Here is a 23,576-nt window from a genome sequence, read left to right as displayed (position 1 = left end):
GCATGTCATCTTGAATTTTTTCAGGAGCAGTGGCTTTAACAATGATAACCTTTTGTTTCATTTCCACATTATTTACCATATAAAGTAATAATGTGAATCTGCCTCTAGTCAAGAGGGGGCCTTGGGATAGCTTGTAGCTACAAAGGTTGTGACACACTGAGAACCAACGCAGTGTCAGAATAGCTGTCTTTCTACTTGTTTGGAGTCCAGGACCTGTTTGTGAATGTTGGCACCTGTATGCAAACAAAAGCTGCCATACCATTCAAGCTTAACCAACTTTTGTGTAGATAAGGCGTCCAATAACTCGAGGAATGTAAGGAGTGATTAGAAATTTCAACAAGGCTTCACATGGGCAGAGCACATAAAGATTTAAAGATCATACAAGTGGCTGACCACAAACTACAGTGCCTTGTGACTGTGTTGTTCATTGAAGACCATCAATGTCATCAATTGGGATGTCATAATGTACGGAGCAGGACGAAAGAAGATGCTGATTCTCTGCCAGGCTTTCCTGCTTTTTTCTGGCTCCTTTTTTTTCACCAGTGGTTGGCCATGGTTTTTTATGTGATGTGTGGCACATCAACTTGGTGTTTGCTCCCGGTGGTAGCAACCACAAAGTTGCCAGCCTGCCACTTTATGATTTGAGTTGCTGATTTTTGACATTGCAGAGTTCTTGCAGAGTTCTCTGCTCTGTACTTTCCACTGAAATGTTAAACTGTGATACACATATGTCATGGTCCACGTAAGTATGCCAGTCTGCAGAGCTCTTTTGCCCTGGTTGTTGGGGTTCTCCAGTGTGCTAACAATCTTATTTCACGAAAGATGTAGCAACATTGCACTGGATATTGATGTGTTTATGAAGACTGTCAAGAAATGGGGATATAGGTCTGCTTTTGAGATTGCATAGGAAAACGAGTTTCTGTTAATGAACTGTGGCCTTGTGGCCTTGATAATGGTCCATGTCTTTATGAAGTGCTATTCTATGTTGAGAAGCTGTGTGTTGGGCACCGTATGTGTTTAGGCCTCTTGAGTGAACTGGCTTAACTTTGTGTGCAGCTTCATGTGGGGATTATGTGGCAGAAGACTACCCTGATTCTTCGTACCTGTCAAGCTACAAGTTTGCGCCCCACCAGGATGCAGAGCTTGAGGCACGCATCATGGAGTGCCATCAGCGACATGTGGGCCAGAGTCCGGCCCAGGCAGACCTCAATCTGCTGGAGACAGCACGTCGCTGTGAGCTGTATGGGGTGCGGCTGAGCCCTGCCCATGACTCCGAGGGCCTCTCTCTCAATCTGGCAGTGGCCCACATGGGTGTCATAGTGTTCCAGGGCACCACACGCATCAATACCTTCTCCTGGGCCAAAATCCGCAAGCTGAGCTTCAAGCGCAAGCGCTTCCTCATCAAGCTCCACCCAGAGGGATACGTGAGTTAACCTTCTATCGAGACCTCATCATCATCACAGCTGCTTGATGCCAGAGCAGCAAAAGCAGAGCCTTTGGTTTTTCTAGTTTATCAAAGCATGATTAATCCTACTTACTTCCAAGAATTTGTTCATTCAATTACAGTGGAACCTCGTTAAACTGTATGTGACGAGGACATGAAGAAAGTACGTGCTAAGCAGTACTACAGCATACCCGAAAGTAAAAGATATGCACTTATCTACCTTTGAGATGGAATGTGTTTTGCTAGAAAACCAAGAAACCTTTTATTTTGTGAAAAGAAGCCACAGTAAATCCGTCACTTTCATTTGCTGCTTTGGCAGCCTCGCAGCGACAACTGCAGTCTTGAAGCCATCCACTGGAAGGCCAATAAGTCCATTAATCCCCTCGTTTCAGAAAACGGCCACATCACATCCAGAGCTCACACTGTTTTTGCAACTGTCACACACAGCGCATCCTCCAGCTCAGTGTTATCGTCCTCATTGTCGCTTGTGCTGGGTAACTCGGCACTGACAGAGTTAACAGTGTCACTTTTGAGCAAATCTTTACAAGTGTTGACATTGTTGTCGACATCGCAAAATGCCGAAAACTGTAGCACTCTGTCGCCACCACCTTGTCTCTCCAAAATTTCTGCTAGCAATGTCTCGCAGCATGCAATGCTTTACTCGCCTGTTCAACATTGTGTGGTCCTGTAATAATCATGCCGTGTCTGCAGATCACTGTCGTGAAGTTCAGCAAATGTGCAATGCGGCATTTGAACAAATCAACTGTGCACATGTGTGCACTTTCGCGGCTCTCATCACAGCTTTTACTAGGTGATCGTGTGCTAGACTTTCGCCAGCAACAGCGTCACAAAGGATCTTGTGCAAGAGCACTCTTACCGTCAATGGGATCTCTTGAGGGTGCTCCATCATGGCCTCCAAGATTACTAGTCTGAGATTGTGGAGGGCACAGCTTGGAGGCTATGGCTCTGCAACAGCCACAGAGATGCGTGTGCACAATACATACACATGCAACGCATAACTCACACTTGGTGCACTTCGTCCAGAATCCGTTGGTTGTAGGAGTGCGAGACTGAAACTGAGCTCTATGATGGGCACATGACAAGAACGGATTGTACACATTTAAGTGACTGGTAGACAATGTACCACTATATTTAATAAGATACTATGGATTAAGTGGGTATGGTTTAATGAGATTCTACTGTATGTGACAAATGGCATGCACGGGCAGCGACTCGGGAAGATGCATTCAGTAGTAGGGGCACTCAGCAGCGCTTGGATTTCTAATGGGTAGTCCACTCTTCAGGAAGCTCTCTGAATGTGTGGCATCTCACCCGTACTCTAGGAACAAAGGAACGACAACACAGTAGTGCAAACAGTTGCAATGGTATTTATTGCACCTTTCATACACTAATGCCTGCTAGCCGAATTGCCATCTACAGAACATGCTGATGGGCACGCGACAAATCTAGGAAGTCTGACTCACCGTAACAGGATAATGAGCGAATATGTTCGCCCCATGCTGGCCACTAAAGCCTGGTTGTTTGTGTGTACAGTTATTCAAATGGTGTTGCGTTCGAATGAGGCCTCACGAGGCAGTCTCGCAGAAGCATTGATTGACGCACGCGTGGAACGTCCGTGCTGCTTGCAGACCACGAGCCAAAGAGGAAGAGCTTACTCCCTGTCATGTCTGACTAACCCCGCCGTTGGGTAGCATTAGCAGTGCAACGCACGTGCCATCTGTCATGCTAATCTGCAACCACGCCAACCGACGCATAAAGCAATGCAGTGAAGCCGGCTTACAGGAGACGGTAGCCGTACAGGGAAAACAGCACATCAGAGGACGCGTAAGAGTTGCGCAGCCCCACAAATGTCATTTAGAAGTGGGCTACATTAGCAAGAGAAAGATCTCATCGCCTTGTGGCAGCTCATACGAATTGAGAAACTAGTTTTTCCCATTAGCATTTCTAAAATATATTGCTTGTTAAAGGGGCAGGATCTGAAGCAATTTTCCACGCTAAAAGTAAGGGGATGCTAAAAAGCAACACTAGATTATTTTAAATAGGCAAAGCATTCTTTCAAAGCTATGTGTTTCATTAATTTGGCAAAAAAAGTAATAATTACTGGGGAAAATAAATGCAAAAGCTTCCTGTTTCAAACTTCATGCTGAAACTTGAAACTCGATAATAACTTTCTATGGCAGCACAGCTAAATCTACATCCGTAGATTCCGTATCCGTAGCATCCATAGAGCATCTGTTCTTGTGTTACTACGCCAAATAATGCCGATGTTTTGCTGGCAGCTTTGGATTGGTTTATCAGTGCATTCAGCATATGAAAGTATTTTCTATTTAATTGTGCTTTCGTGAGCTCGCTGTGTGTGTCATTACTACTCATAAAATAGTGACAAGGTAAATCAGATATGTATAGTAGAGGAATCAACATTTGGGCAAGTTGGTACTGGTTGTACATCTTGAAGGTTGAACATCTTGAAACGTCTTGTGTTTCTTGCCTTTTGTCTTTGTTGTCTTGCGCTGCCCCTTCAAGATGTTCAACCAGATATGTATAGCTCTACTACTCCAGGTACCAAAAAAAAAAAAAAAAAAAAAACAACGCTTGGTTCCATAAATTGGACCTTCCAGCTCAGCCAAAGTCAAACTGAAACGTACAAAGCACCATCAGCGCTCCGCGCGTTCCCGCTGAGAATGCTGACAACACAGAGCGGCGTCTATATGTTTTCTGTTAATCCCATCATGTGCGCTATTGAGGGGCAACACCTGAAGTGCAACTGCCACGCTCATCATGTCAGCCTCCTGAGACACCTTCAGTGCAACACTAAACCATGCTTTGCCTTCAGGTAAAACTGAGAATTTGTTTTCCAAAGGTGAAGATAAGTATTGATTTAATTTATGACTTCCACATTGAAGGAACAAATAGCTGAGCCCTTTTGCAAAATGCACTACCTCAAGGCCGCATGTTATATTCTGCTAAGCCATGCACTATTGAATTACGTTTCCAAAGGCGCCAAGTACACTGCAATAATGTTATGCGGCAAGCAGTGCTATATTTCGTATTCTGAAGGAGCGTAGCAAGTGCTTTTATTGACGCAAGCATTCTTATTCTGTAAAACCACGGGCCATTCAGGAACTGGGCTATCAGAAATGCTATGTAAAGGAAAGCACCCATGTCACAAATTTCATGGCATACGGTTCCGGTGTTCTTGGTCGTTCACTTTAGGAAATACACTAACTTTCAGGAGATATCAGGCGACATGCAGAAAATGTGTTAGTGTATGTGGGCAGCAGCATTCCTTGCACAGGCCAAGCAAGCTGTTTTTGCACAGTGGAAGGAATGCTGTCGCTCGTATAACAGACATTGACGCGTCTGTGGCTACAGGTGGAGCTTTGCGAGGATGACTATATCTATTCTACTATTCGGTATTTACACACCCCTACTGAATACTTATCAGCACTCCCTCGTATCGCAAGCCATGTACGTGCTCTGCTGTCTGTGTTTCATTCTGGTAGTACACAACCCTTCACCATGGCAAGCTTATGTGAGAGTCGACAGCATTGGTTGAGTGCAGACAGGGCTGCTAACTTTGAAGTGCAGCTGGTTTGGCGAGTTGGCAGGCGGCTGGTGGCTTGACGTATTAAAAAGCTACATCAGACACGTTATTAGCGGCATCATGCAGTGCAAGATTTTAGCCTGATCAGCATGAAATGATGAGTGAACATTTATTACAGTTGAATCTCAATAATTTGAATTTTAAGGGGCCCAAAAATTTGTTTGGTTTAAAAGAAGTTTGAATTAAATGAAGCTAATTGAATGGAGGACTTGCCTGCAGTGTAGCATGTGCGCTGAGCTAACACACGAGTGGGAAATTTCAGAAGATTTACTCGCACATATTTGCAAATTAAGTCAATGTCTGATTTTTCTGACTCCCCAAGGGCCGAATAAAGGGAAAATCAGACATCCACCCGTTCGTAGCAATTGCTACAAAGGAAACCCATATGGGTTCCTCGAAAGAAAAGCCTCATAGTTGAAGAAAAATTTGTCCTGGTCCGGGACTCGAACCCGGGACCACCGCCTTTCCGGGGCAGCCGCTCTACCATCTGAGCTAACCAGGCGGCTAGCAGATGGCAGGGCGAAGTCGAATTTGTCGACAACACGAAGCAAAGGCAAAAGTTTGACGTAGTAGTTCTGTGGAAACCCACAACGTGGAGAGAAGTAATGAATAAAGGGAAAAATCAGACATCCACCCGTTCGTAGCAATTGCTACAAACGAAACCCATACTGGTTCCTCGAAAGAAAAGCCTCATAGTTGAAGAAAAATTCGTCCTGGTCCGGGACTCGAACCCGGGAGCACCGCCTTTCCAGGGCAGCCACTCTATCATCTGAGCTAACCAGGTGGCTAGCAGATGCCGAAGGGCCGCGCAAATGTTTGATAAATCGGGCGGACTGAAAAAATGAATGCATGCCTTTTACTGCCCCCAAGGGCTCAAATTGCCAAAGGTACGTCAGAAATAGCTCTGAAGGCCTGCCAGTACACCCATTAGGTGTATCGGCGCTCATACTGGGGCAGGAAATGACAGGTGCATGCATGTAAAATTAAAGAAACATACCATCTCCCATAACAATTGCACCGTCTTTTAGTATGGTTCGCCGCGTAACACTCCTGTATTGTGGCAAAGCTGACTTTTGGAAACTGGCATTATGCAATGCGTCGTGCTTTCCGCGCTCCTTAGCCGTGGGCAAGGATTACAATGGTGGAGTCAGCGCCATTGCTAACAGTGGCAAATTGTTTCAATGAAACACATGGTACCAAACAGCAAGAAGCTTGGTGTAGTGAACGTCGAAGTAGCTAGGCATAGCGTTGCCGCAGTGTGGCTACGGCAATCAGTGGATCTGCATCTGAGAGTGCCAGCTTGAGGCGGCGAAATAATCAACATGGCCATGGTGGTAGTGGCTTCGATTAATGCTGTTTAGGGCCTGCAGTCATGGCTAAAAGTCTGGAAAATCGGACGGCGAACATTTTTTGCATGTGAAATTTCAGACGTTCTTATACATTGGCTCTGTGGGGTACCTGGCAGTGTTGCAAAGGCATCCGGATTACCGGACATGACCGAAAAATTGGGGCTCCAGAAAATTGGTTGTTGACTGTACAGGACACCCCTCACTAACAGAAGTAATCAGTGATGCACGCCTGCACATGTCTGCGCACAAATTTCCGCCACCATTTATTTTTTTCTTTGTGCACGGCATTGAGGGGTCTCTCCTAGGCTCTTCCTCTATGGCAGAATCGGAGGAACGCTGGTCGGAGGTGCCGCTGCGTGATTTGGCGCGCTGCTGATAGCATTGTCAGAGGGTAGTATGTTTGAATTAACCGTTACAAATGTTTGCGCATTCGAACTACCGGGTGCTTTTGCCCATTGGAATACACACAACTTTGACAGGACGACAGCGCAAGTTCGAATAAACCGAAAGTTCAAATTAACGAGATTCGACTGTATCAACAACAACAACAAAAAAAGGATAGTTAAATCTAGGGTTCAGCGTTTTTGGGGTAAACAAGAAAATGTTAGCAGATTCTTATTTTCAGAAATAGGTTTTAACTGTATAGGGTCAATCAAAGCAAATTTACCAGAGAGCTCAGACTGTGATCAGTGCGCAGTTGCGAGCCTATGTTCACTCCAATGCAAGAAGCCTGGTAAAGTCAATGTCGCATGTCAGCCTGTTGCCTTAAAAATCTTTACTTTTTTATTATTTACGTCCATTGTACCTGCTGCTGCCAATGTTGTTTGGTACCTAATTTAATAGCAAAGTGCATAAGACATCCAGAATATGAAAAACTATGTAAAATGTGGCTTACGCACCCTGCAAATAGTGTCAGTGGCACAATGCACGAGCAGGGATCAAGCCAGTGTCCTTGCATTGATCTTTTTTTTTTTTGCATGGGAATAATAGGTTACAGACTCCATTGTGAGAATGAAGACTGTGATGCAGCAGTTTTGCCATGAAATTCTTGGCTTCAGTAACTCTCGGTGGCAAAGAACTCCAATCCTCCATTGGTTTTTGGGAAAAAACTGTCCTTGTGGCTGTATGGTTTTGCAGAACTTGGGAGTTGAAAGGTTTCTAATGCTGCCGTGAGCTCACACATTCTCTTTTGTTTCCACACCTATATAAACTGATCCATTTGATTTACAATTATTCTCCGTGTTGTTAAACGTCTCTATTGAAATTCTTCTAGCAATATCAAGCACCATCTGAAATGATGACTGAACTTGTGCTGTTTGTCACATGTGACAATTTTTGGCAGATTGGGGAGTCTGGAATAAACTTTGACTGGAGGCAGTGTCGAAACTAGCTTCCAGGGCTCCAGCACGTCTTCAATAAAAACATGCAGTGGAGACTCCAGTGCCAGTTGAATGCACACTTGACCACCTTGCTTGCTCAGAAAATCTGATCAAATGCATTCATCAAGTATAAGAAGGCTTCTGTATGCTCCCTGACTTGACAACCATTGCTTTGTGAGCCTAAGGAATGCAGTAAAAAACAAAACAGGTGCCTTCTGCAATGAGTAAAAACAAATGCTCCCTTATAATAGGAACTTACCTGTTCTCACATTTGCAAAGATAGTGCTTTTCTGTATATCGTGGGCATCACTATGGCGAGTATTGACACCAACTAATTTTCATTATACAGTGAAACCTTGTTAAACCGTAATTGGCCAGAGCTTGGAAAAAGTGTGTACTAAACGGCAGTACTACTTAACCGAAATATCGCGAGATCGCCCACATACCTGTCAAAAACAGAACTATGAGAGAGTGCTATGAAAGGGCAGAAAACATGCAGTATTTATTCACTTCACGCAACAAAAGTATGTTATTTTCATTTGATACCGCGGCAGGCTAATAGTTACGATTGACGGCCTTAAACTCACTCAAGCTACGAGCCAGCTTTTCCGCCAGGCTTCTCTTCTCGGCAAACACTCACATGAGACTGACGTAACGTGCACCATTTGCCACCATCGGGCTTGAATTGCCCATGCTGTCGCTTTCCATGTTGTCCTCATCACTGTCGTTAGGCAATAACAGAAGCAACGATGGCAAAAAGTCGTGAACCTCAAAAAGTCAAACCTAGTAGTCAACATATTTTCGGTATCACAGCAGCATTACCGACCAACTTCTCCTTCGCATTCCAGATGCCACACACCGTACTCAATCGTAGATCCCTCTCGCATGCCAGCATTGACTTCTTTGTGCCACGTTCGACAGCATGAACGATGTCCAATTTTTCTTCTATGCTGAGCGCCCGGCTTTTGTCTTAGCTTGCACGACACCACAACACGGGCCACAACACTCAGTCTCTGGCATGGCGCCGAAATGGTGTTGTTGATGTGGCTTCACCCTTGCAAGCAACCTCTGCGTTTGAGCTTGGAGGCCGTTTCGATCTCTGAGGCTCGTTGTTCTGCCAGGTCGCCATACCATCGCGATTTCTCGACGAAAAGTGAAAACACTATGTGTTAGCTGATATGTATGCAATAAGCTGGTACGATTTATGCGGATACAAAACCTATTTTGTTCAATGGCCGCTGAGTCATGGATTCGACTTTACTACTTTTAAAACAGAACTACTGTTTAAATGGGTATGGTTTAACAAGGTTCTTCTGTAATTTTTTTGCATGATCTGACTTAAAAAGTTGGCAACTAGAATCCAGATGCATATTGTCACGAGAGGAAAAGCCAGCCAGTCAGTTCTAAGCGAACAGCCGTTTACAGTTCGTGTTTGCAGCAGCTACCACGCACACTTCTTCTTCCTCGACCTCTAGCGTAACTAGTGCGTGCCATTACCCCTCCCTCCAAAAAAAAGAAGAAATAAATAAATAAAGTTGGGGAGATGTTAAATGCCACAAGGAAAAATAAAAGAAATGAGAAAGACAACGGACGAGACGACAGGGGCCGCATCACAAAGTTTGTGGATGGGAGTCAGCGCGAAAGGTAAGGCTTCATCCTGGTAACATGAACAATGTCAGAGGAACGTGGTCTACGGGAGTGGTGCGAAGTGTCGGCTGGAATAACTTCGTAGTTGACAGGACTTAGACGACGCAAAACTAGGTAGGGTCCAAAGTATCGGCGCAATAATTTTTCTGACCGGCCTCGTTGACGTATAGGGGTCCAAACCCATACAAGATCTCCCGGGTTGTATGTGACGTCTCGATGGCACATGTTGTATCGACGAGCATCTTGACTTTGTCGGGATAGAATTCGTTGCCGCGCAAGGTGCCGCGCTGCTTCGGCACGCTGAACAAAGGCGTCTGTATCTGGTGCGGTAGGTTGAGACGAAGTTGGCAGGAGCATCACGTCGAGCATAGTGGTGACGTCGCGTCCGTAGACCAGACGAAAAGGAGGAAACCCCGTGGTTTCTTGTAAGGCAGTGTTGTACGCGAATGTCACATACGGGAGCAGTTCGTCCCAATTTTTATGATCCGTGGCAACATACATGGAAAGCATATCAGCAATCGTTTTGTTGAGACGCTCTGTTAAACCGTTAGTCTGCGGGTGATACGCAGTTGCCGTACGGTGCGTTGTTCCGCTCAGCTGCAGAATGTCTCGGACCAACTGGGCAGTGAAGGCCGTCCCACGGTCTGTGATGACGACAGCGGGAGCACCATGTCGAAGGACGATATTTTTGATAAAGAAGTTAGCAACATCTGAAGCAGTAGCTCGCTGAACGGCTTGTGTTTCGCAGTATCGAGTGAGGTAATCGGTGGCGACGACGATCCAGCGGTTATCAGCCGAAGACTTGGGAAATGGGCCAAGTAAATCCATCCCGACTTGTTCAAAAGGTGAGCAAGGAGGTCGGACAGGCTGAAGCAGACCGGCTGGTTTTAGTGGTGGAACTTTGCGGCGCTGGCAATCTCGACAACTTCTGACGTACTGCTTCACGGTTTTTGTGAGTTTTCGCCAATAGTACTTCTGCTTGATCCTCGCGAGAGTACGCGTGAAACCAAGATGCCCGCACGTTGGTTCGTCATGGCATGCACGTAGAACGTCGTCGCGGAGAGTAGTGGGAACAACGAGCAGGAAAACGGCTGCCGTAGGGTGAAAGTTCCGCTTGTATAGGATGTCGCCACGTAGGCAGAAAGAGGACAAGTGGCGCGCGAACAGCCGTGGGGGTTGTGGGCGGCGTCCTTCAAGGTATTCAATCAAGGGCTGGAGCTCGGAATCTTGGCGTTGCTGTTGAGCAAGGTTTAAAGACGGAAGAGTGCAAAGAAAACCAGAATCGTCGTCAGTATCTAGTGGTGCGGGTTCGACGGGGGCGCGGGAGAGACAGTCGGCGTCAGTGTGTTTCTGGCCAGACTTATAGACGATGGTCACATCAAATTCCTGTAACCGAAGGCTCCATCTTGCGAGACGGCCTGAAGGATTTTTGAGATTCGCCAGCCAGCAGAGAGAGTGGTGGTCGCTGACGACACGGAAGGGGCGTCCGTACAGGTATGGGCGGAACTTCTGGATAGCCCATATGACTGCCAGACATTCTTTTTCAGTTGCTGAGTAGTTTTTTTCAGCAGCGGACAAGGTTCGGCTGGCATACGCAATAACGCGCTCAACACCAGCTTGAAACTGAACGAGTGTCGCTCCGATACCAACGTTACTAGCATCAGTATGCACTTCTGTGTCAGCCTCGGTGTCAAAGTGACCAAGGATCGGTGGTGTCTGTAGACGTCGCTGAAGGTCGTGGAAGGCGTCGGATTGTGCTGGGCCCCAAACAAATGTGACGTCGTTCTTGATGAGTCGTTGCAAAGGTTCGGCAATTTCACAAAAATTGGGTACAAAACGGCGGTAATACGCGCAAAGCCCTAAAAATCGGCGGACATCGTGTTTTGTCTTCGGTATCGGGAACAGAGCAACTGCCAGGGCTTTGTCAGGGTCAGGGCGCACACCGGTGCTGCTGACAATATGACCTAGAAATTTGAGCTCCTCGTAGCCAAAGTGACATTTTTCGGGCTTCAGGGAGAGGCCGGCGGTGCGGATAGCTTGAAGAACCGCCTCAAGCCGCTGGATGTGTTGTTCAAACGTGGTGGAAAAAACAACTACATCGTCTAAGTAGACTAAACACGAGTTCCACTTGAGGTCAGATAAAACTGTGTCCATCATGCGTTGAAATGTGGCCGGAGCGGAACACAATCCAAAAGGGAGGACCTTAAATTGATAGAGACCGTCGGGTGTTATAAACGCCGTTTTTTCCTGGTCCCGTTCGTCAACTTCAATTTGCCAGTACCCACTACGTAGATCCATTGAAGAAAAGTAACGGGCATGTCGCAGGCGATCCAAGGAGTCGTCAATTCGAGGAAGTGGGTAAACGTCTTTTTTCGTGACCTTGTTCAGTTTGCGATAATCGACACAGAATCTTAGTGAACCGTCTTTCTTTTTAACTAATACAACAGGTGAAGCCCAAGGACTTGTCGATGGTTGAATGACATCATCGTCGAGCATTTGTTTCACTTGATGACGAATAGCATCCTGTTCTCTTTGCGACACGCGATAAGCGTGTTGGCGAACAGGTTGGACGGTCGGTTCAGTGATTATTCTGTGTTTGATTAAAGAAGTCTGTTTGACCTTCGACGTGGTGGCGAAACAGTCGCTAAATGACGATAGCAGAGTAAGGAGCCTCTCCTTCTCGTCTTGGTCGAGCTGTGGGTTGACGTTGATGTGACTGGTCAAGTCCACATTGCTGGGTTCCGGAATCGAGATTGTCGTTACCGAAGCACAGGCGTTGGACTCGGCCACCGTTTCAAAGTAGGCCATGGTGGTATGCCTCGCAAAGTGTTTGTATTCGCCACTGAAGTTCGTAACTAGAATCGTGGTTTGCCTATGTTGGAGCTCTACGAGACCTCGTGCGACGCCGACTTCGCGATCCAGCAATATGGTGAGATTACCTTCGGCGATGCCTATTCCTAGTTGTTCTTGAGGGCATTCAACGAGGACGAAGATGCTGCTTCGAGGCGGTAACGTCACGCAGTCATCGACCACGCGTAAAGCCGCGCGGTGATGTTCATCCGCCACATTCGAATCCGAAGAAACATAGTTAGAAAAAGTCATGAACAAGTCACGAAGGTTAATGATCGCCCCATATTCCTGGAGAAAATCCATGCCCAGTATAACTAGCCGAGAACACTTGGGCAGCACAAGGAAAGACGCTACGAAAGTCGAAGTAGAAATTGCAAGTCTGGCGGTGCATCGTCCAATGGGTGACACGAGGTGTCCTCCGGCCGTAATCAGATGTGGGCCGTCCCACGCTGTCAGCACCTTGCGTAGCCGAGTCGCCAGTGAGGCACTCATAACCGAGTAGTCAGCTCCCGTATCTACAAGTGCAGTTACTGGATAACCGTCGATTGAAGCAGTAATAGCAGCAGAAGTTTTTTTTGCAGTTGCGAATGAAGGCGTCAGTGGTACGTCGCGAGGGGATGGCGTCGGCGGAGGATATTTGACGGTTCGCATGACAGCGGCCTCACCCCCGGAGGCCGCCGTTTTCAGTTTCCCCGGCGCGGGCTTCCACCGTTGACTCCAGCGGAATCAAAAGCAAGTCGAGCACGGTTCGGTGACGCGTGAAGGCGTGAAGGTGAAGGCGACCGTGACTGTCTTCGCTGTTGGGCAGGAGGAAGCCGGTTACTTTCTAAGTATTGCTCGATTTCGTGCGGGCGTTCGCCATAGCGCGGGCAACGGGTGTCCGGATGGTATCCCCGCAGACCAATCCGTCGGTACTGGCAATCGCGATACATGTGACCAGCCTCCCCGCAGTGATAGCACAACGGACTGTTGTCGGGGGCGCGCCATACTGTAGATTTGCGCGGACCAGGATGAAAGGGTGCTGGCGGATTCGTGCGGTGGATTGGACTTTGGGAGCGTCGAGAAATCCCAGCAGGCGGCTGCGAAAAACGGCCCGTCGACGGCGCGCAAGCCCGAAGAGCATCCGCGTACGAGAACGTGGGAGGTTCGGGTCGTGTTGGTGGCGAGGGATGAACCACTTTGCCGATTTCTTCTCGAATGACATCCGTAAGAACCGCGGCACTAGGAGGTGTCGAAGCCGATGCATAGGACTTTTGCAGTTCTTCTCGAACAATTTGTCGTATTAGCTCGGTAAGTGACTCCCTGTCATCATTTGCAGGTACGAGAGAGCATGCAGCAGTCATGGTGGTCTGGCGTTCATACTGCGAGAGCCGCTGCCGAAGCATACGTTCCATGACTGTGGCCTCACGAACGAACTGAGAGACTGTTGCAGGAGGATTACGCACGAGGCCCGCGAAAAGCTGTTCCTTTACGCCTTGCATTAACAGACGCACCTTCTTGTCTTCTGGCATTAGTGGGTCCGCCCGACGGAACAATCGCGTCATGTCTTCGACGAACATGGCGACGGTTTCGTTTGGCATTTGGAACCTCGAAGACAGTGCCTGTTCGGCTCTTTCTTTCCTTTCGGGAGTGCAGAAGGCTTCGCATAGCAGTCGGTAAAACTCCTGCCAGCTGGTAAATGAGGCTTCGTGGTTCTCGTACCATACTCTCGCCGCGTCTAAAAGGGAAAAGTAGACGTTCTTCAACTTACGGCGATCGTCCCAGTCGTTAAAGGCGGCGACCCTGTCGAAATGGTCCAACCAGTCTTCAACGTCCTCAAAGGCGTCGCCATGGAACGGGTTAGGCGTGCGAGGCGCGTTGAGAATGCATGGTACGGGAGCAGTTGGGATCACCTCGGTTTGGCTTGCGGTAGTTGTTGACATCTTCCTCACGGAGCTTGCCAGGGGACTGTATTGCGGTGGAAGACCTTGGAGGCGACGGCTGCTTCGATAGATTTCTGCCGTCCCCGAGGTAGTGGCGTCGGTAGCTTCTGGTTCAGGACGCGTAGGCATACGATGGATGCGTACCCAGCACCTCCACCAGTTTGTCACGAGAGGAAAAGCCAGCCAGTCAGTTCTAAGCGAACAGCCGTTTACAGTTCGTGTTTGCAGCAGCTACCACGCACACTTCTTCTTCCTCGACCTCTAGCGTAACTAGTGCGTGCCAATATTTTGTATACAGTCCATCCCGGATATATCGAACTCGAAGGGGATCGCGAAATAGTTCGATATATCAATAATTTGAAATATAAAATATGCATGTCAAAAGCTTCTCTAACAACTCCGCACATCTCAAGGCAGTTTCCCGATGTCGTAACTAACGGGAACTTGCCGATCTGAGCCTCCATAGCGTGTAAAAAAACAAAAACACGGCGCGATAACCAGAGCACTTTATTTCTGAAGAAAAAAATCTATGACCTTTGCTTGCTTTTTCTTCTGCGTCATCAAGTTCATTAAGCTGTCTTTAAGCTTGTTGACAGTGTCCAAATGAGAAAGGCCAGCTCCTTCCATTGTGCTACAACAGCGGTGAATGACCCTGAAAGCTGATGCAAGTTCAGCTGCAGTGCATGGTGGTTGGTCCTCTTCGTCGGAACCTTCGCCGCTGCTCGAGTCTGCGTCCTCGTCACCCATGATGTCAGCCACAATCTCCGCATCAGTGCGATCCGCTACAGCTTGCACGTCGTCATCAATGCTGACGAGAGAGAGAGAGAGAGAGAACTTTATTTATCCCATCTTAAAGGGAAAGGAGGTGCGGGAAGAAGGCGAGGGAGGTTATCCTACTCGCGGTAGGCCTCCTTTACCACCTCAGCCCACCTCAGGATAGCTTCCTGAAGCTCGGGGTTGTAGCTGCGCATGGCAGCCTCCCACAGCTCCCTACTACTTAAAACTCTGCAAAGATTAGGGGGAGGGGAGTGGTTCTTGCATTGCCACATAATGTGGTTAAGGTCCGCTCTGCTAGCAGGACAAAACTTGCAGGCTGAAGTAGGGTATATTCCCGGGTGAATTTTGTGACGTAAGGCAGGAGATAGAAACGTGCGAGTCTGTAGTTTACGCCATAGCACCTCGTGTATGCGTGACGACCGAATCATTAAAGGAGGGAGGGTTAGGCGACCTAGGCGGCAATGCCCGTAAATGCCGTGGTATGTAAGTAATCTGTCTTTGGAGGTGAATGCTGGAGGGAGATTACTGGCATCTGAACCGTCCCCTACCTGTGCTCGATTCGTGAAAGCTCGAGCACTTAGGTGGGCCGCTTCATTGCCGATTAGGCCTGCGTGAGCAGGTGTCCAGATTAAACTCAGAAGTTGGGCTGGCGGAGTGTGAGATAGAATGGCTAGGGCTGTCCTGCAAACCCTACCCGCTCCAAAGTTGTGTATGGCAGTTTTGGAGTCACTTATTATGACCGAGTAATTGGGTATTGTTGCGGCGAGTGCCACCGCCGCCTCCTCTCCCTCCTCCGAAGAAGGGGCTATAATGGATGCTCCCGTTGCTATACTGCCAGTGGAGTCAACGACTGATATGGCGAATTTGTGTCCACACGGATACTCTGTGGCATCGACATAGAGCACGTCTTTGTAGTTAAATAACTTTTTCTGCAGGGCTTTAGCTCGTTGTTGCCTCCTATGTTCGTGATAAACAGGGTGCATATTCTTAGGTAGAGGAGGGATATGAAAGTGCTCGTGTATCGAGTGGGGAATATTGAATTTCTCATTGGTCATGGGTGCTGGGGCAATACTCAGGGAGTTAAAAAGGATGTGCCTACCAGTGTGGGTGTTCGATAAGTGCTGGTATTGAGCGGTCAGGTGGGCTTCTGCGAGCTCACTAAATGTATTCAAGGTACCTGTAGCCAAAAGTCTCTCAGTAGAAGCTCTACTTGGCACTCCAAGGGCAAATTTATAGAGTCTGCGTATCAGTGAATTAACTTTATCTTCCTCGGCCCTAGTTAAGTGGAGATAGGGTAGGGAGAATGTGATTTTACTGACAGAAAACGCCTGTACCAGTCTTAGCAATTCTGCCTCGTGGAGACCTTTGTGCTTATTGTACACCCTTCCTATTAGCCGTGTGGTATGACCTACGCTGGCAGTAACCATTTGAAGTGTATACGTATTGAGTCGGTTAGATTGAATGTGCATGCCAAGTACACGGATTTTGTCTACTATGGGAACTTGCTTCCCGTTGATGTTAATCTGAATGTTCGGCGTAACGCGTTTGTTTGCAGATAGAAGTAACAGCTCACATTTGGTGGGCGAGCACTCGAGGTTCATGAACCCGGCTCTCGTAGCCACTACTGCGTCTGCAGCCTCTTGTAAGGTATCTTGAATGTAGCCATCCGAGCCTCCTTTAATCCATAGGGTAATGTCGTCTGCATATAAACAATATTGGAGATCCGGTATTTGTGCTAGCTTCTGACGAAATCGCGTGCTGTAACGCCGCCTGGGATGGCGCCTGGGAATGCCGAGAGCTTGCGAAATTTGCTGTCCAGGCATCCAGCATCATCGTATTCACTGTCAAGACATCCGTCGTCTGCAGCTACCACAAAGCCTGCTTTGCGGAAGCAGTTTACAATTGTGCTTTTCTTCACGTCGTTTCAAGCACCAGCCAGCATTGAATGGATCCGAGGAGGTCCACCTTGAGTTCGATTCCTAATCGAAGGTTGATTAGGAGCCTCTGCACCAGTCGTCGTCTGTACCCACCCTTAAACGCTTTCGCAATGCCTTGGTCGAGAGGCTGAAGTTTTGCCCTTGTGTTTGGCGGCAGAAACTTGAGGGTGATCTGCTTTAATGGGCAGATGACATGATGGGCCGAACAATTGTCAAGAAGACAAACTTTGCGGTCAGACTTCTCCACTTCGGCATCCCACGCTTGTAGCCACTCAACGGAAAGATCGCGTGTCATCCAAGCTTTCTTGTTGGACACGTGTCGAACCGGGAGGCCTTTCACGTTCTTAAAGCAGCATGGTGACCTGCTCTTTCCGATAACAAATGGCTGTAGTTTGCATGACCCATCCATATTTGCAGCAAGCAAAATCAATACGCGCACTTCGCTGTTTTTTCCACCATGGCATGCAGTGCCCTTCAGATGCAGTCTTGTTTGGCAGCATTTGCCAAAACAGTGCCGTCTCATCTGCATTGAATATTTGCGACGGCGAAAAGCGGTCGGAAATATTCGGCCACTCTTCGGACAAGCACTTCTCTGTGCGACTTGTGCTAGTCTCCTCGCTTTCGCCCGAAAGGGTCTTTCCGACGATGCTGTAGCAATTCTTAAATTGGTGCTGCCAACCAGTGCCCCCAGTGAAGCTTTCTTCTCCAAAGGCCACAGCAAACCATTTGGCCTTCTCCATGAGCATTGGGCCATCAACAGGTATGTTCTTGGTACATGTCTCCAAAAACCAGGCGTACAATGCCTTCTCGACCTTGTCAAAGGTTGGGACTCACACATGACACGCTCCAGGGCGACTGGACTGCACTGCCTTCAGCTTAACATTGGCTTTGTTGTTGAGGATCGTACTCAGGGTGTTTCGAGGAATCCGAACGCCACGGCGACCGACGACTTTTTCTCCCCAGCCTCCACCCATCAAATGATGTCCGCCTTTGTTGAAAAATCCAAATTCTTGCGTTTTTTTGCGGCCATGGCTCCGGAACACGTGCCAAAAGCGGAAAGAAAAATGCACTACACCACACAAGTCATTGGCCTCGTGAATAAAAGGAACAAATCGAATCGAAAGGCGCGTCGCTCTGCATCTCCACACTAGTACCACAAGCCCAAGCTGCACTGACCTCGTTCGTCTTGCTGCTCCAGTGGTGTCAGCCAACCAAAACACAGGAAACGGGCGCCTGCGGTCAGCGTGGCTTCTCCCTCCCGCTTCCCTTTCACACCCAATCGCACTCCAAGTGCTCCTCGTCACGTGCCTTTTACCCACACGCCCCTTTCTCAGAGTGCGGGGCGGCGCGCGTGAGATCGCGGGAACATCGCGAGAGCGCCGTGAGGAGAAGCGCACTTGCGGGGGTAGGATGCCATGGGAGAAGCGCACTTGCAAGGGTGGGGTATGGTGGGAGAAGCGCACCTGCCGGGGCACAGCTCAGCACGGAGTTCGATACATCGATATGCCGGTGCGCGGGAGTTCTATATACGCGAACAATAGCGCTATACTTTTGCATGCGATTGCCAAGGAGAGTTTTCAACTGTTCGATATAGGCAATAATTCGATATATCCGGTATCGACTGTATTTATGATTTTTTTATTATTTATTTATTTATCTATAAAATACCTTACAAAGCCCCTACATGGGGATTGAGTAAAGGGGGCATAGAATCTAGTAAGCACATACAATATAGTAACAATATGAAGGTAAAAAAAAAACCCTCAGTACTCATACTAAAAATAGCAAATTATAACTTTCATTCGTTTTTCTTGAGGTGCTTCTCTGAAGTTTCACATAAGAATTTTCAAAAATTGTCTGAGCCATTATTACTGCTATGCATTCATTCATAACCCCAGTAACCGGGCTCTATATTTATGTATTGCGGTATATGTTTCGACTATTACGTCATGAAATAAAATATTAGAACATAAAATCACCGAAAATGAGCACATTTCTAGCGGTAATGAAAGAGTTAAAAAGAGGCTTAGTCCATGTATTCAGCAATTAGTTGGACTTTGCATAATGTTATTCAGAAGAGAAATAAAAAGGCAGACTTTTTGTGTTTGTTGTTCCCAGGGCTACTACAAGGACACTGTGGAGTACTTCTTTGAAAGCCGCAATGAATGCAAGAACTTCTGGAAAAAGTGCATAGAGAATCATGCATTTTTTCGCTGCACTGAGGTTAAAAAGAGCCCCCGGCAGAAAGCACGGCTCTTCAGCCGAGGCTCATCCTTCAGGTGAGCTGCCCCAATGGCCTGCATTGGATGCCTGGTTTGTGTTGCTTACATCTCATCAGCTGTCCATTGCTTTCAGCAGGGCTTTATGCAGCTGAGCTAGCTGCCTGTCCTACAGGTCTGCATTGTGTGCTGCTGGCTTGACACAGGCAAACATACATAAAATGGTTGGCTTGAAAACTGTTCTTTACTCAATGCTGGCTGAGTATTAAGGAAGTAGGCACCTCAAACGACCTGCAAAAGAAAGGAAGCACTTCCGCTTTTCAAACTTGTTGCCACAACTGAATAATCGCTCTCATTGGTATGCACATGCACCGAACCCCTGAGGCTTGGTCACTTCCTTTTGGAGGGAAACAGACGCAGTCATTGCACTTCGGAGTGTGGAGCTCTTTGTGGCCCTGGTGTGCAAAACCATAAATGTAGTCATGAATGCAGCTTTTTGTGCACAAGACGAGGAAAGAAAAGAGGCTAAGACAGAACAGCACAGACTTGCCACAAAGAGCTGTGCGAAAAGCTGCGTTCATGTCTCACCAACTTGTCCAAATGTCATCCTAGTGAACTTCATGAAACTACACTGGCCAAGAATTTGTAAATGGCACATTATCTGGCTTATAAACCAAATTTTCATTGCAGCATTGAAACATGGAATTAAATTTAAGCCCAACTGTGCCTGCAGTCCAGATAGGTAGCTTGGTCTCCAAGTTGTGTTAATCCTTGGTTGATGCAAAAAGGGTTCAAACGGTGCCAAGAAAACATAATTGGAAGCAAAAGTAATGTTATCATGTTTGCACTGTGATGCTCACTTGCCTTCCAGCTCAGGATGAGCTACCTGGGCACGATAGAAGGAAACTACGTTGCAGCTGTTAGAGCTGATCTCTTACGAGTAACCATACATTAGCTAATCTCTGTGCAGATATCAAAATTATCAAATATAAATTCAATATAGAATATAGAAGTCTGGGGAACTTATTTACCTTTAATTTTAATTTATTGTCATGATGTCGCAACATACCAGTTCGCAGTTCCTGTTTCGAAATGAGATGCTTAAGCCTGGGATTCTGATATCATGTTTAGTTCTCCAAAAAACATTTTGGTGCATTTGATTTCTGACATGGCCAACAATGCTCTGTACAAAGAGTTTCCAACCCATTCAAGTACACAAATTGCAGTCATGATTATTTTACAGGCTGCCATAAGATTTGAGACAGTTTGCCTGTGAAGTCAGAACACGTATGTTAATGTGCAAGTAGAAAGCCATTCTTTATTATTGGACATGAGTTTCAGTTTTTGCAACTGGCCCACAGATTTCACCCTGGGGTAACGAGTGGTGTGGAACTAACCTCATATACAAGTATACTTGTTAGTGCAATTTAAGCTTCCTTTTCTAAGGCATTTAAGAAGTTTAGATAGATGAAACATAATTATATTGACTAGAATAAAAACTGGTTTGTAAAATATTATGTTGCTAATTTGGCCCTAATTAACAAAATTTAATTCACGTGTTCTTTCACCCAGCTAATGTGCACATTATTCTATGACATCAAATGCGTGCTGCTCATTACATGGCATGCTTGCTGTTATGTGATCGGCTGGTCTAGGCACCAGAAAGACAATGACAAACAAGAGTGACAAAAGTGGAGCCATTGTCAAGCTGAAACTGTGCAGATTGTGTATTGTTATGAGTATCACTCAGAAAGGCACCATTCGTACACAGTATTTCCTTTTATTTTTAAAGATTTTCTTCACATGTGTATGCATCTCCTGCGGCATGGCAGGCTTCACAAGCAGTTCTATTTAGCTTTTCGTTCAGCGTGAGCTGTTTGGACGGCTGAGCATTGACAAAATAATCCAGGAGTGGGCTCAGTTCCAAAGTATGGTTCTTCAGATGGAGACATACCTGTTATGTTGCTGTCTTCATTTTACCGTTGAAGTCACAAGGCTCTTGCTATTTTGTAGCAGTTTCATGTCAGTTTTTCCGACATTCTTAGGAAGGACAAGCAGATTCTTGCACTTAGTTTTGCATCTTACAGTCTTGAGTATTCTTTCTGTTAGGCTTTTCTGAGGCCACAGCTTGGTTGGACTAAATATTCGCATGGTTCCTAGCTTGGCTAAGGGAGCTGTGCTCGAAAGTGCATATTTGAATATTTATTTAGTTCTAAATATTTTAAATGATATAAATATTCAAGAGTTGTTAATATGCATGTTATTTTAATTAAACATGAAGGGGAAGTGCAACACTTTTTGAATGTGGTAAATCTGTTTATCTGTATTTTTTGTTGCGCACTAATACTTGAGTAATCAAGAATCGAGTAATATATTTTCAGAATCAGAATGACATGGAAAAATTCATGGTTACATAAAAAAAATTGGGAGTACACTAGAACCTTGTTGTAACGAAATGGGGTATAACAAAATAATGGATATAACAAAGTAAATGAAATTCCTCTTGAATTCTCCATAGAGGTATATGTATTTGAACATAATTTTAACAGAAGTGAAATTGTCCTGCCAATAGATGTACTGAACTAGATTCGTCTCCGAAACCAAAGATACCTGACTGTTGTGTGCCAAATACATCACTTTCCGTGGGGTCCAGCACTCATCCACCGTAGCATTTCAAAACTGCCCCATTCCCATGTCGAATAAACCATCAAGCAGCACTGGTCTTTCTCAACGCTGCTCTACTGTATCTGCGTGTAGCTGCGTGTAGCTGCGTGTAGCTGCGTGTAGCTGCGTGTAGCTGCGTGTAGCTGCGTGTAGCTGTGCACCTGCGCACAAGCAGCAGCTCACTGTCGCACTTCTTCATTGACCTCTCCCCCGGGAGCCTGCCTGGCTGTGCAAGCCACATCGCCACAATGCTGTGCAGCTATGCGCGGCGGTGCAAAAGATTAAAAGATAAATGCATTCACTTATACTGCATGGTGTGCTGTGCAGGCATGCACAGCTGGATGTGGCCTCCGAGGTCTCCTTGGCACAAACTTGTGGCTCGTCCGCAAGCCTGTGCGAGTTGCAGCGGTGCAAAAAATTAGTGCGTTCACTTCTCCCTCTCTACGGTAGACCATGCAGGCAGCAACAGTTGGGCCTGGCCTTTAATATTGCCCCGGAGCATCTCGGGAATAACGCCTAGGCCAGGCATTCTCTTTTCCCTCTTCCTGCCGCGCACCGCACGGGCTGGCAGCTGGGTGTGGCATCTGAGATCGCATTAGCACCAGTGCAGTCTTGGATGCCACAAGCCAGCTGAGCCACGCTAGCGTGGTAAAGTTCGCTTGCCTCCTCGATCATACAGTGGAGTGCTGTGTTGTGTGCCAGGTATGTGCTGCTTGACTGCCACGAGCCAAGTGGAAAGTGAACCCGAAAGACCATCACGATGGAACAGAAGGCAGCTATCTAAAGGCTGTAGCATGAGGTGCGAGGAAGTCGCGTACGTGTTGCATACGCTGAAGATTCATTTGTTGTTTTATTCAAATTTTGCCGCATGCGGGACCGTGTAGTGGTTCCACATGCTGCAAAGCCATTTTCTTATTTCCGTGTTTACGATTGTGCACCCTATTGGGCATATATTGTAGCAAATGGCAATAATGGATGTAACGAAGTAACGGATATAATGAAGTAACTTCAGCTCCCCCTTCAACTTTGTTATAACGAGGTTTGAGTGTATTCTGGAATCATTTTAGGTGTTAAAGGGTTTAAACATTAAAACGTAAGTACATGTAGCCAGGGTATTCAGTTATATCAAACACCAACAATAGCACAGATTTGTTTCTGAATTTTGTGCAAGAATGAGGTCTGCGATAATTGATAGCATCAGTGTAAACACTAATGCAAGATGTATTGCTGGAGAACTAGGACTTGTTATGAAGACATGATTTCAAGAAAACTTTATTTGCACAGCCATGACCATGGTTCAGGTCAAGTCACAGTGAATACAAGCCGAACCTTCCATACCGTGGTGTTCCAGTGGCTGAAGCATGGCGTAGGCAGGGGTTAATTGGCCTAACGTGTCTTCACAATGCAGTATGCAGCAACACGGACATGAAGAACTAATCTTGTTGCACAAAATGTTGGCTTCCAACTACATTTATTCACATATCTAAAAGTGAATACTTCCATTAATTTGACTCCAGGTAATTCGATTTTTGAATGAATTCTATCTATACTCAAAGTCCGAGCCAGTGCCAATACATTTCTATGGGCCAAAACCTTCATTATTTCAATTCTGAAATTGGCCCTCACTAAATATAAACTTCACTTGATCCAAATAGTGATCCCAATCACGACTTTAATGGCTGCAGCATCAGTCTTCGCAGCGTTAAGAAACAGTGAATGGTTCAAAGGCACCAGTTGAAAATGCATATTTTGATGCCTGCCAT

At 46.6% G+C, this 23,576-nt stretch overlaps 1 protein-coding gene and 1 non-coding gene across 4 annotated transcripts in view; one reads left to right on the top strand and one right to left on the bottom strand.

Moving 5' to 3' along the window:
* The window catches only part of Cdep (Chondrocyte-derived ezrin-like domain containing protein), a 231,451-nt gene that overhangs the window by 59,348 nt on the left and 148,527 nt on the right, over window positions 1–23,576 (top strand). For all 3 annotated transcript variants that reach the window (XM_075679830.1, XM_075679829.1, XM_075679831.1), the window contains exons 6-7: window positions 1,057–1,424; window positions 19,049–19,209. In XM_075679830.1, the coding sequence (XP_075535945.1) occupies window positions 1,057–1,424; window positions 19,049–19,209 (529 nt within the window). The remainder of the gene's footprint in view (window positions 1–1,056; window positions 1,425–19,048; window positions 19,210–23,576) is intronic.
* On the bottom strand, window positions 5,497–5,571 carry TRNAS-GGA (transfer RNA serine (anticodon GGA)). Its single transcript has one exon. It is a non-coding gene; the product is annotated as a tRNA-Ser (tRNA).

Source organism: Dermacentor variabilis, chromosome 2 (assembly GCF_050947875.1).
Source record: "Dermacentor variabilis isolate Ectoservices chromosome 2, ASM5094787v1, whole genome shotgun sequence".
Classification (NCBI taxonomy): Eukaryota; Metazoa; Arthropoda; class Arachnida; order Ixodida; family Ixodidae; genus Dermacentor; species Dermacentor variabilis.
Note: the sequence above shows the minus strand (reverse complement) of the source record. Positions and strands in the feature narration are given on the sequence as shown.